Genomic DNA, 13,761 nt, shown 5'->3' on the forward strand with positions numbered 1-13,761 from the left:
CTGAAAATCCCTGAAAATTCATATCATTACTCATAGTCCGATCTTTGTTATCACTGTAGCTGTTGAGTTCCGGTCCATCGTGCTTCTTTTGTGCATTATTGAGATTGCAGACCTTGTGAAGAATACAAAAATGTTTCTGCAGTAGCACTAAGCATGAACTTGGCACACTTTTTGCTACTACTAAAGAGCATAATAGGGTCCGTCGTTCTTAAATAAACTAACTTTGGAACCAGTAGCAGTCTTCCTAAATCTGCCCAACCAGCCAAACTAAGTAAGTGGGTAAAGTCCTCCACTAGCTAGCTAGCCAAGAACACCAAAAACACTAAGAACTTAGCAAAACAGCTGAAAACTTAAATTGTTTATGATCACATTGGAAATGGTGCAGTATACGTCCATGCTAAATTATAGGTTTTACCAATTTTGTCTTTGAATATATGAATCTAACTGGACATGAGGTTGCCTTGAGTAGTGTTGAATTGATCTATTTTAAACATCCCTGCACACTAACAATCCTATTGTTATCATGTAGCCAAACCATTTCTATATTTAGCTGAGCTGGTGGTGAATTTAGCAAGATCATGTGTATATTACTTAGTTGGCAAATCATTTCAAGGTTATCAAGGAGACAGTGGCAGCTCTTATCTAGGGTTTCATTTCCTTCTTATTAAGGGGAATGACAGGTAGCAGGTCCCATACCGCAGAGCTGTTCTCTAGTGGTGTACTATGGTGCTATAACATCACTTCCCATCTTCCCTCCACTGTGAGCAGTGTCTGGGTGAAAAGAGGGGGAGAGAGATGGTGCAGAGACGGTTTAGCGAAAAGTAAATGGAAAGAGGTGAGAGCACCAGAAAGAGGGAGGACAGAGGAGAGGCAATGCAACATAAAAAAGAAGGGGAAAAAAACATAAGAAGGAAAGCTGGTGAAAGTAGCAACGCAAAGCCTGCTGAGTTCGAGTGCAGACATTGGGGAAATCAGAAAAGCTCAGAGCCTGTTTGTGTAGTGGGGGCTTGTGTGCGCATTCATATTTGCTGTACTCTTACTAGCACGATTCTACCCAAACAAAGCACAAAATAAACCCCAAAATAAACACAGACTGCTCCCTTTTACCCAGTGCACTTGTCATAATTGAAAGCTAGAGACCTGCTGAGATCTCTCAAAATAACATCACTAATGGTCTATGGCTTAAAACCTTTATAAAGCAGTGAAAGTGTTCCAATTTGGTTTTCTTAATCCTTGTGTGGAAATAGATCTAAGTTACCTAGGTGTGGGGAAATAAATCTGTGAAAAGAAACACAAGGCTTCCTACCAATGCATTCCCATTGACTCCAAGGTCTTCTATCAAGGTGGAAATCTACTTTTTTAGCCCGGAGGTGTGCATTATTTTCTATAGTATTTCATTTACTTTCTTCACAACCACTCAAGGTTTGACCACAACCTACCAAACTATTTTTCAAATTTGTTTGAAACGAGCAGTCCTGAGAAGGAAATCTTTGTGTGGTCACTGAAAATGTCTCAAGACTCACATCAGTGAGTTGAAATCACAAGACTTGGATTTCTATTTAATGAAAGACTTCATGGACAGCCAAACTTCCAGGAAAAATTTGAAAAATTATATTATTTTTCCAGATAGGTGCAAAAAAGTCAAAACTTCACAGATACATTGCATTGTGAAATTATTGATTACGCATCACCGTATTTGGTATGATGTTCTGTACTCTTGGCTGATGGCTGAGAGCCATGTCTTTGGGTACTTTTTAAAAATGGTCAATAAATATCATCTCTGCCTCTGGGGAGGCTAAAAAGACCTACAATACAGAAACTAGGCTTGGACTCTCAATGAAATAGTCAAAAGCATAAAATTTAGTATTTTTACAATAAAGACATATTTTTTACTTTAGCAGTTCCTCCAACTAACACCTGATTTATGTTCAGCACTGTCCCCTTTGGCATTTCTGGGTACTGTTTCCCCACAGTTTTTGAATTTATCAGTAGGAGGATAACAATGTTATGTCACAAATGTCATCAGATTCCTGGAAGGAGAATGCTGAAACTATTGGAATGGATGTGAGGGGATGTACACTGAAGTGGAAAAACTAGAGGGACAAAAGTGTTTGACAAAAACAAAGAACAAGGATCCAGGAGGAGAAAAAGGTTATATCGGCTGGCAATCCATATAAAACACCAGGACATGACCACATGGTAGTTAACATGTAATGCATCGGCAAGCAGTGGAGTCTAAAAATGTTTGTTTTGTTTTCATAACAAAAGTAATAATTAAACTTTACAGTTCCTCCCAAACTGCAGTAAGTTACATCTTCTCTGACTGAATAAAGTGCTGCAAAGAGGTGCAAATAATTAGCTGAAAATGAGTTTCTGTACACCTGCCTTTACTTGGCATATCTGACCTTATCAAAGAAAAGCAGGTGCAGCAGATTTATATAACAAAACAAATTTATTTTGATTTGCTTATATCATTTTCCGGTGTTTTTATATCTTCACCAGAGCATTGTGATAGCAGGACATTGACCCTTTTCTCTTATAATTCTTAATAACTGTTTTGTTCTTTTCGCTCATACCGAGGCTGCTGGCTTGTGCCTGGCTGCCTTTGTTTTTAGCCTCTTCAAAATGCCCATGTTCAGCTGGATGAAGGTGGTTTAAGATTCGGATCAGCTTTTTTGGTGTAAAGTATAAGCGATTATCTGCCTGCACCCCTCTCTGCATGTTATGCAGAGAGGGGTGCAGGCGCCTCTGTCAGTGCGCCCCAGGGCAGCTGTGGCTACAATGTAGCTTGCCATCACCAGTGAATGGGTGGATGACTGAATGTAGTGTAAAGCGCTTTGGGGTCCATAGGGACTAAGTAAAGTGCAATACAAATACAGGCCATTTACCATTTACCATTTTATGCATGCATGAAAGGGACCGGCTCATAATCAGACGTTTGTGAAACTGACCAGCCAGCTACCAAATCAGGGCCAAGAATTCCAACAAGTCGCCATTTCCGGTCCCTGGTCGGTGGATGCCTCTCTTCTTATTTTTTAGCTTCAGTGTTAGTTTTATTATTTTAGTAACGTTATTAACTCCTGACTTTCGCCGTCACGATCCTCTGTTTGTCGGTGGATTGGGTGCGTGTGGCTTATGTGTGACATAAACTTCAATCGCAAAAACATTATTACAATTTAGCTCAGTCTAAACACAACATATTTGCTTTTGTTTTCAGTCAACAGAGATATTTGTTCAAGTTTTCACTTGTATTTTCTGTTATTTCAGTAGTTGTTTTTAGATGCAGATTAAGATGCACAAAAGATAATTAAAAATGTTATCTACAGTATATAATTCACAGAAGTCTATTAAATAGCAGCTAAATTTATTTATCATTATGTAAACATAATAAAGTGAGAGCATAAGCATTGTAATATGCTGCAGTCGATGCAACATGTCAAAGATGTAGTTAATAAAATATGTATGGTCTATGCATGGTGTAGTTTTTTCACCTGTTACTATTGTAATAATATTGCAACATATAGAACTTTTGTAGCTTTCTGTAGCCTTTGTGCTGGTGTGTCTGTGTGCAGGTGTGGCATACTTGAATTTACGATCTCATCAGGGAAGTAGCTGTTCACAGGACATTAACTATACATGTTGTCATGATTTGTATGTAGGGATGGGCAGGAGACAGGAGGAGGGGAGAGAGAGGGAGAGAGAGAGATTGTTGATGAGCTCGGAGCCAAAGAGAAATCAGCACAATTTGCTTAATAAAATTAGGGACAGTTGAACTGCACAAAGCCAGCTGGGCGCTTGAGGGAAAACAGCATTCGGTGCAGGACTTTCAGCTCGCTAACACACTAGAACTTGGCCTCAGTGTGTTGGCGATTCTTGACCACACACTTTCTGTATTTGTGGCTTCAATCCGTAAGCGTGTGCCGGCTTCACACCGCTTATTGCAATCTTTCAACAAGGGCACCACCTGACACCTGGCCACCTCTAAAACCTCCTCTACACCTGCAGAGTCTGGGTGGCCTCAAAGGGTGGGCCATGCATCACCATGCAAAGGAAGAAAGGGACCCTCCCAAAATGGAAGGGAATGAGGCAGCTACCATGTCAGCCTCCAGTGCAGCCCTGGACAGTCCCACCTCCGTCGTCCAGGCTGAGCAGGCCCAAGCTACACTCACCCCTCTCAACCACAGCCGGTGTAGGTTTTTCTGTCAGCCATGGTGTCTGCTCTTCGCACTGATCCTGCTCCTGCTTTCTCTTCTTGGCAGCTGGGCAGTGGTCCACCTCACCCTGGGGGCAAACGGAGGATCACCTTTTCGGATCTCAACCAGCTATGATCAGCAGATCCCGCAGGATGATACGGCCACCATTGAGCCCCACTTCACCACCAACTGCACCATGGGTAAGTAGCTGCCACTGATGTGTGTGTGATGTGTTTCGTTGCTGTTGTAAAAGTTAATTAATTAAAGTTTAAGACTTTTAAGAGTGACTTTCATCAGTCAGTAATTCCAAAAGAGATTTCCAACAATCACAAAATAGTTGCTGTCACTTCTCTACAAATTAAATACTGTGAGGAAGGTAAATCATTTTATATCAGTAACTGAGTAATAAAATTAATATATAATGAAAGTTATTTGCTGCAAGACTAATTACAAATGGCTCCAAACTGATAGAAATCAATATATCTCGTACTAAAATTTGGGATTCTTACATTTTCAGTCATTCCCTTGTTTTCAAATGCGTATGTGGACAAATGTGTCTCACATGTCTGCAGAGTGACTGAGTTCTTACACATGTCAAAATGGAAATTGCATAGTTACACTCAGTCATTTTTAACTTCATTACAGTATGTTGTCGAATGAAATGCGTAGGCTGGTCTAGACTGGAATAATATCCTTCTCTGTCAACCTCGAAAGCTCCTCAAAATTGAGTTAATAAAACTGATTCAATTTCCTCTGAACTAGATGCAGAAGCACAGCAGACTTTCCTCAAACATGTAACGTGTAGAAACACAGATAAAGTCCTTGTTTCCTCTAACTGGCAGATGTTTGATGGGCAGAAAAGTGTAAATCAGCACCTGTTTGTCACACCAACCCGGTGCTTATTTACTGGAAGAGAATGCTGTAATCTGCATGTATAAAATATTTCTATTTAAAAAAAGAAATCACATTTTTTTGTTGAAAGCTGTGGGATTTTTCCTAGTATAAGTTTTTAAAAAGCAAGGGTTCATTTCAGGCTTATTTAGGAAAACTTGTTTACCCAACCAGCTCAGAGACCGCAGAACCCACATAAAAAGCAATAATCAAGTCAAGAATGACCAAGAGAAATGGTTCACCATTAGCTTCTTGTAACCAAATAAGTTAAATCTTGAAATTGGCAGCAACACGCTGCCAATTTATGTATTACAACATTATATTTATAATGAGAATCCAGCATTATACTTTGCTGTTGAGTCACATCACCTTCGTTCACGTTATTTGGCGCTTTAAATTCATATTTAAACTGCTGTTAAGGCCATTTTATCCCTTCGATGTTTTTCTTGTTACAAGTGATGCTTGAAAAATGTTTTCTTGTTACCTTTTTATGCACATATTACATGATAATTAGAGCCCCTGCAACAAACTGCAGTGTTACCTTTTTTTATTTAAAAGACAACAAATTTTAAAAAAGAAGAAAAATCTCATTTGCATTTATAAAATTTGGGCTTCTTTCTAAGATTCGGCGTCAGCGTTTGGCAGCTGTAATAGCTTGCGGGGACTCTTTCCATTTTTCATTTTTACTTTTTCCACACACTGTTTTTTGCCAACCATTTCAAGCTCTGAGATATTCTTTTAGGCACAGCATGTTAAGTATCTGCCCACAGATCTTTAGCTGGAGTGCCATTCTGAAAGCTTCAGCTTGAATTTCTTCAAGTACTTCAAGTTGGACTTTGAGGTCTACATTGGAGCTTTGTCCTATTGTTGAAGCCAGCCTCCTTTCACACTTGACTTTCTCAACTGACTGCATGACATAGCACTTATAATTTGCTCTTAATTAGAGGAATTCAATCTGGGCTCTATTCATGCAATCCTTCCTGTGCCATTGGTTATCATACATGCCAAATCTGAATATATCCACACCCACACTTGACAGCATGCAAGGTGTTATTTTAATCAAACTCCAGTCATTCTTTCCTCCAGAAATATGGATTAAGATTTTTAATTCATAATGTCTGCAGCATATGATTCTAAAATGATTAAGATTTTGTTTTTGTGCTGAAGATGCTGAATTTTGTGGGGAAGTCAGTCTTCCATATATTGTGCCCGACTTTCACATTTTCGTTTAAGGACATTTTGCAGAGTGGAAAAAAGCTGGCAGCTTTCTCATATCTTTCAGACGCCTTTTTCTGCTTTCGAGGCATCAGTTATCTTCAGTTTCTTCAGTGTTTACTCCCGGGAGCCTAAACAGTCAGAAAATTTATGAAGCTCATTGTCAGCAGCTGACAGATGATCTGATCTTACAGCTCCAAACAAGTCAGCTTGGACCTAATTAAGGTCATGAGTCAGAAGGCTCTGAAATTTAACAAGTGAAAGGCTGACTGAACTTTTCTACATGCTACAATTATATGCCACGTTTTTATAAGTTCACAAAATGAAAAGTAACGTGAATTTACATTTGACGATTGTTGCATTATTGAACTGGTTGTTTTTACTTCATTCCACTTCAAAAAAATCAACACATGTGCATATTACCTTTAGCTGCACGTAAACGATTCTTCCCACGTTTGTGTCGTAGTGATTTCTGGCCACTGATTCAGGGTGGATCACTTGAACAAAGGACTGACAGATGGACCTGCACTGCACTTTATATTTGACTGCTTGTTATGCTGAGCACTGGAATGCAGTCAAGTAAACCTTTACCTTGTAGTTCTGTATTAAAAATACAGCACATCTTAAAAAAAAAAAAAAAGGTGATCATTCCCAGAGGCCTTTTTTAAAATTCAGAGGGATGCTCACAGTCCAGCAAATTTAATCCCTTCTGCTTTTATGGAGGGAGAGTCTCTTTGCACTCTGCAACAATGAAATGGCTTTTATGCTTGGTCAATATTTAGCTCCAGGTGAAAGAGGAACATTGCACCGCAGGAAAGACTTGTCTTGTGGATTTGTCTTCAGATTTGGTTCAAATAAGGTGTTTAAACTTGAGTTTGGTTCAAAGGTATTATTTGGTTATCAGGTATGTAAATACATTTGTGTGTATGAATGTGACAAGAGAGGAAGTAAGAGAAGGAGAGGAGATGCAGTTCAGTTCAGTGCATATCTAGTCTTCCCTTGGGGTAAGTCTTCCCTTGCCCAAAATTCTCTTTGTAAACTGAATCATTCAATCAAATGCTGCTAATGAAAGTGCAAAATCGTAAAAACATATAATTAGCCTAACTTCACATCAAGCAAAACATTTTCCATCTCACTTAAAACAGAAGTGATTCTCCAGTGGGTCTTTGTGTAACTGTTCCAAGAGTATGATGCTGCTCATGCAAATCCAGCTTTGGTTGAACAGTATCTAATTGTTCTTTGTTTTGGGTTCACCCTGTTCCTCTTCCCTGACAGTGCATAAGCCCTGGCTGGTAGACAGAGAGAAAAAAGCATGCAGACGTGCCACGCTCTCCTCGGGCACCACCTGGGTCCCTAGTGCAACACCCACGACACACATCCCACTTCTAAACAAAGTCCTAATCCGTCTCGGCACGCTCGCCGTGTGGCCTCACCACATTTCGTGGTGTTCTCAACCTCCCCCACTTTTTCCTCCAGCACCTGTCACAAACCTGAGCTCAAATTACCTCTCTTCTCAGAACATGAAGCCAGAGCGCTCCATTAAGGCTCTCACACTAAATCCCTGACAAATACACTCGTTTGCTTTATTTGTTCTAGTCCCTTGCGCTGAAAATTTGCTAATTACTACTATTAATGACCTCCATTATCAAGCTTTTGGGGTGAATAGCTCCAAGACTGATCCAGACTTCGGTGATTAATTGTGTTTAATTTGGTCCCAAAGGTTTGAAGTTTTAATTTCAGCAGACAGGAGGCTGTGGACACAGACTGTTGGTACTGTTATGGTTGCGTAACAATTTCCTTTAGACTTGGAAGACTTTTTTTAAGAAACGCATGATTCAGTCTGACAGTTTTAATTCACTGATTCACTCATTATTTGATTTTTAGCAAGTCTGCCTTGAGATATTCTGTATTAGCAGAATGTATGTATTATTTATAATCATTTGGCTAAAAATTCATCTAAATAGGATGCATTCAGTTGAAATTACTTCTCCTTTTCATCTTTTGCACCTGATTTGTAATTTTGACAAAGTCCATTTCCTCTTCTTTAGTTGTTTTCATGGGCAGAAAGGCAGCGATTACTCTAGCTAGTGAAGTGCATGGAGATAGTCAATAGAGGATAAATAAATGGAGCAGTGTCTGACTTCTTTCTCCATACCCTTCCACTTTAATTAACTCATCAGTCACTGGACCAACAAGCAATCCAATTTGCTGCCCTTAAAGTGACTTGTGTGGCTGTATGCCTATCTCTGGAGCTCATCCTTCTGACAGGAAGTTAGAATCCTACCTCCTGCCAGTATTTCTCTTTATGGTTGTGGCATATCTGTCCAGAGAACGTAATCATTCAAACTCAGCAAACATGTCAGCAACACTCTTAACCTCCTACAGGTTCTCATCCTGAGAGTAAATAGACACTACTGTGATGACTGACAAGCTCATTAACAGATTATGTCAATAGCAGATTTGACTTTTTCCTCTGTGACAAACCAGAAGGTCACGTTTGCCTTAACGTCTATAACAACGTTTATCCGCTCAAGAGCATATTCTGTATTTGTGCTCATGAATTACCCCACAAACTGTCACAATTCATTTTTCCAATTGGACATTGAGCAGAGTGAAGGCAGCAGCAAACCCTTAGGGAATCTGAACCACTGACCTCCTCTTCCTTGGTCCATTTCCTTAACCACTACACCATGCTGCCGCGGGGCATTAATGGAGCATTACAGCAAGTCTATACTTCACGATTAGGTACACAGCACCATGAAGTGTCCCTAGGCCCATCAATCAAACATGGCCCTGTGGAGAATGCTATGAGGGAAATGGGTTTGGAGAAAGCTACTGTAGTGGATAGATTGTGGACATGTGGAAGGATGGTTGATGGTATTTTGTAATGGAAAAAACCATTCACTTTATAGCAGGACATCAGGCTTTAATTTAGATTTCTATTTCACTTTGGCTCTTTGAGTGCATGAAATAAACTCTCAGCCATATATCTACACCATATGGACTACAGTACTGGGCCACCTACACAATACACCTACAAGAGCTGCTCGGCCGCAGAAACCCATGCCATGAAGCTCCCGATGGAGAGTTTTTGTGTTAATGTCGATGTCAAAGGAGGTTTGGAGCTTTACAGTTATTGAGTCAGCAGAGCGTTGGCGCCTCAGCAATCAGCAACTGATCTGTAACTTTCTGTGGTCTACCACTTAAGTTACAGTAAGATAAGTTGCTGTAGTTCCTAAACACTTCCACTTTGCAATAATACCACTTACTGTTGCTCTTGGAATATCTACAAGGGAAGAAATTTCACAAACCTACTTGTTCCATGTAGACCATATGGCTGGGTCCTTGATTTTATGTAACTCTAGCAAGACTAAAAATACCTGAATTAAAAGACTAAGAGGTGTGGCCCAGTATTTTAGTCCACATAGTGTCAATACGTGTATATTACACCCCTAATGTTGCACTAGGCAGCTTTTAGGCCACAGCTCCACATAGTATCAATACTATGGTTTCAAAAGTGTTTTTAAGCCTTAAAGGAATTAAATAAAAAATTAGCCCTGCTGATGATGCCACATGTGTCATCTCCCTGTAACACAATATGTATACCGAATTTCACAACCTCCAATGCAATTGCTAAGATTCTTCATTAATATTAACCTCTTGCTGGAGCCAGTGAACTGTATGATGTAGACACAGTATCCCCTATTGTTGTGTGAATCTCACTCTTGCAGCCTCAAGCTGAGCATATTGTCTGGTGCAAATTTAGTTTTATCAGCCTTTTAGATTGTTGTGGAGGTTCATGCTTTTTTTATAATGTTTCTTCAGTTCATTAAGGTTTGCAGGCATCCACTCATGCACAGCTTTCTTAAGGTACCATGTCAGTCAGGTTGAGCTCTGAACATTTGGGTGGGCCATTTGATGATATGCTTGAAATCACTGTCTTGTTGCATAACCAAATTTAAGCCAAGCTTTAGCTGTTTGGTGTATGGACAAGTTCATGGTCGACTCGATGAGTGCAAGATGCTCAGATCCTGTGGCTCCAAAACAAACCTAAGTCATTACCCCTACACCACCGTGCATAACAGTTGGTATGAGGCTATTATTCCACAATTCATTTTGTTTTAGTAGCAACTTTGAAAATGTAAAGAGATTTCTCCTGGGAGTATCCCCAAGTAAGCCATACTTGTTCAGTCTTTCTCTAACTCTGCTGTCACTGTTTTATTTTAACATTTTATGATGTCCGTTTCTTGGAAGGTTATTGCATTGTATTAATACACCCTTGAATGCCCCAGACCATCAAACTGCCAAATCTTGTGTTGATCAAATGCACTGACTGCTGCATATCCTTATTTCCTATTCCTATGGAAGCAGTAATTGTGTGCGTATTTTTTCATACTTGTTGATGATCAAATGCATAAGTACTCTCACTGCTTGCATAGAAATTATAATACCCTTATAATTTCTATGCAAGTAGCGAGAGTACTTAGTTTTGAGTCCTTTCACATGACTGTGTGGTCACAACAACAACAAAGTAGCTACTCTGCTTGATACTCCTTTTTCAGTCATTTAGAAAACAACCATCGTGTTCTATTTAATAAGACATGAAACACAATTTCAACCTGTTAGGACCATGAATGTCTCTACAGAATTTCACATTTGTTTGATTACTTTATTACTTTAACTCTGATTAGGAAATTAAGAGTTAGACCGTCTAACCAGCCAACCAACATGCATTGCCATATTGCCATGCCTCTAACAAGGACAAAAACACAAAATGTACACATCCACATGCGTAACTCTTTCAGGCTGAGCCTCAAAAATCACAGCTAATCTGTTTTAATATCAATCTAATCTAATCATGTCTAATGTAATAAACCAATTTAGTTGGATGTCTGTACTGTCTGCTTGCAGTTCATAAACTGTAATATGAAGAAGCATAAATAACATGTATTTAATGCTCTATGGATTAGATATTTAACCCATATAGAGTTCATGTTGTTCAGTGGCAGTTAAACAGTATGTTTTGGTCTCAGTTACATACATTAAATATAGTACATTTTTTGTACAGGGAAAAAACATTTGGTGGTTATTCTTTTTATCTTATGTTGATTGTATATGGAATTTCCATTAATGTAATTATGTTACCATCTTGTTGATTGATTTACAGGTTGTTTATTGGCTGACGTAAATTAGCTAGGCGTGTGGACATATAATTTATTTCCTGATACAATGAGTGTCTAATTTCACTAACTCTAAAAGTCAAATAAAATTGAATAATAAAATCAAATCAAATAATGTTGCTGGGCCACGAAAAAAGATAAAATGTCTGCTGCATTTAATATAGTTTGAACATAATTCCAGTTTAACATTTAATTAAATATAGGCCACAAGCTGCTCATCTAATACCAGTGTTCTTCATAATGTACTGTGTTTGTGTGTGTCTGTGTGTGTGAGAGAGAGAGAGATTGGGCAACACCACTTAAAAGGGATGAAAACCCCCCAGATATTCAGTGTAGTTCCTTTAAAGTTTAACCTGTATATTTATGAGGTGATCTTTATATTTTACAATCACTGGTCCACTCTGCAGATTTTAGTCCATTGTTATGTGGCTGCTAGGCAACATGATGATATATTGTCTGGTATTAATAAGGAACTTTCAGAAGCATATGATGAACCTGTAATTAGTTTTGGTTGTTCAACTCCTGGTTGTATCAGAGTTTATTGGCAGAGAAACAGAGATTTCATAGTGGCACGTGTTGTAAAAGATACATTTTTCTCTCCAGGTACTCCGGCTTCCTCCCAAAGACCAGAGACATGCATGTTAAATATGAGCTTGAGTGGTTCTCCCATTCCACCCCACCTCTCGCCCTATGACACCTGGGATTGACTCCAGTGAGATGAGACTAGATTCTGGTCTTGTATAATAAAGCAGGGCATCGCATTCACTGCACTCCAATGCATGTTGTGCAGAAGTGGGTACGACAGGTGTACCACAAGTATTTCTTGTGCACCTACTATCTGTTTTGTACACGCAAAGAAAAGTTGTGTATACAGCCTCCGTTTTTAAAATCCATGATATCAGCTCTGTAGATTATATTAACATCTCTAGTAAGGTTATGTTTTCAATACATCTCAACATAACCAGTTCATTCTTTGTTTTTTTCTTTTACAACATTCATTATGGCTTATACTGTGCCTCAGGGTCTGGCTTAAAAGAGCACTATAAAAATACAGTTTTTGATCACAGATCTCTACTTCATAAATAAATTAAGCTAAGTATATTAAAAAGAAGTTACCATTTACTTTGCGTTCAAAGCCTTTAGGAGCCTTGAAGGCAATCAGAAGTCCATCTATTTGTCAGATATACCTGGAGCTAATTATATGGATATTTCTGTTGATCTTGTAATTTGTTGGGGAAACTTTGAAGTCTTTTGAAAACACGTTAGGATCACTGAGAGAATATACGAGGGCAAAAAACTAGGAGAAAGTTAAAAACAGGAAAACAAAGCTCATCAATTAACATAAGATACAACTTGCCAAGACAAGAGCCTTTCTGGTACTAAGCTTTATCACATTCTACCTCTAATCTCTTGCCTTAGGCCTTTCTGCAAGCAGCATCCCCTCAACCCAAACTGTGTTTCTGTTGCAGGCACCTTTCCAAGGCAATCTACACAGGCAGTTTCATTTTAAGATATTGAGCAAGTGTTAAATGGCCCAGGGCACCAAGTAGAGTGTTCACAACATGCATACGCCAAATGGAACAGATGTCTGAATCAGCCCTAACCTGGCAAAGAGGAGGAAATTTCTGGATGTTATGGACTTAAACTAGTATTGACAAAAAGTCAATCAAGTTAAAGCAACATTAAATCTAATTACAGTCTGTAAAGCATATTTATGCATGAAGACTTCTGGGGTGAATCTGTTTATTGAGTTTCTCCTATCCGTTTAATATTAAACAGCACATTTTATGTAATCATTTTTATGTAGGTACAGAAGGGTTGGGAAGTAGCTTAACCGGTCATTGCTTATAGCCACAGAAATCTTTTATTGGGCTATAATGTGTACAGTTCTTAGCGTTATCTTAACATAACAGAAGGGAATTTGTGGGGAATTCAGGCCCTAGTGAAACAGGCTTAGGGATTGGTTGGCAACCCCTTGGCAACCTTAAGTCACTATGGAAAAATGTGTATCCCTCAACCAGTTGACAAGTGGTTGCTTGAGGTTGGTGTTAGATGCTGTAAAATCAACTGCTAAGGATCTCGTCATGCCTGCCAAGAGACCATTAGGAAACCACTCAGCAAACTCATGTCACTGGGAATAAATTTGTATTCCCCAACCAGTTGGTGAATGGTTGCTATAGATTGCTAGCAGATGCTAGGTGAAACTGGGCGCAAAGAGTGATACAGCCTGTGACTTTCATGCGGGTAACAGTGGCAATCTGCTAGTGATGAAAACAATCACA

The 13,761-nt window shown here is 39.1% G+C and overlaps 1 protein-coding gene across 1 annotated transcript in view; it reads left to right on the top strand.

Moving 5' to 3' along the window:
* Nucleotides 1-13,761, top strand: part of alk (ALK receptor tyrosine kinase) — a 420,903-nt gene that overhangs the window by 326,866 nt on the left and 80,276 nt on the right. The window contains exon 5 of the mRNA XM_063497355.1: nucleotides 4,260-4,393. Coding sequence (XP_063353425.1) covers nucleotides 4,260-4,393 — 134 coding nt within the window. The remainder of the gene's footprint in view (nucleotides 1-4,259; nucleotides 4,394-13,761) is intronic.

This window comes from Pelmatolapia mariae, linkage group LG16_19, assembly GCF_036321145.2.
Source record: "Pelmatolapia mariae isolate MD_Pm_ZW linkage group LG16_19, Pm_UMD_F_2, whole genome shotgun sequence".
Classification (NCBI taxonomy): Eukaryota; Metazoa; Chordata; class Actinopteri; order Cichliformes; family Cichlidae; genus Pelmatolapia; species Pelmatolapia mariae.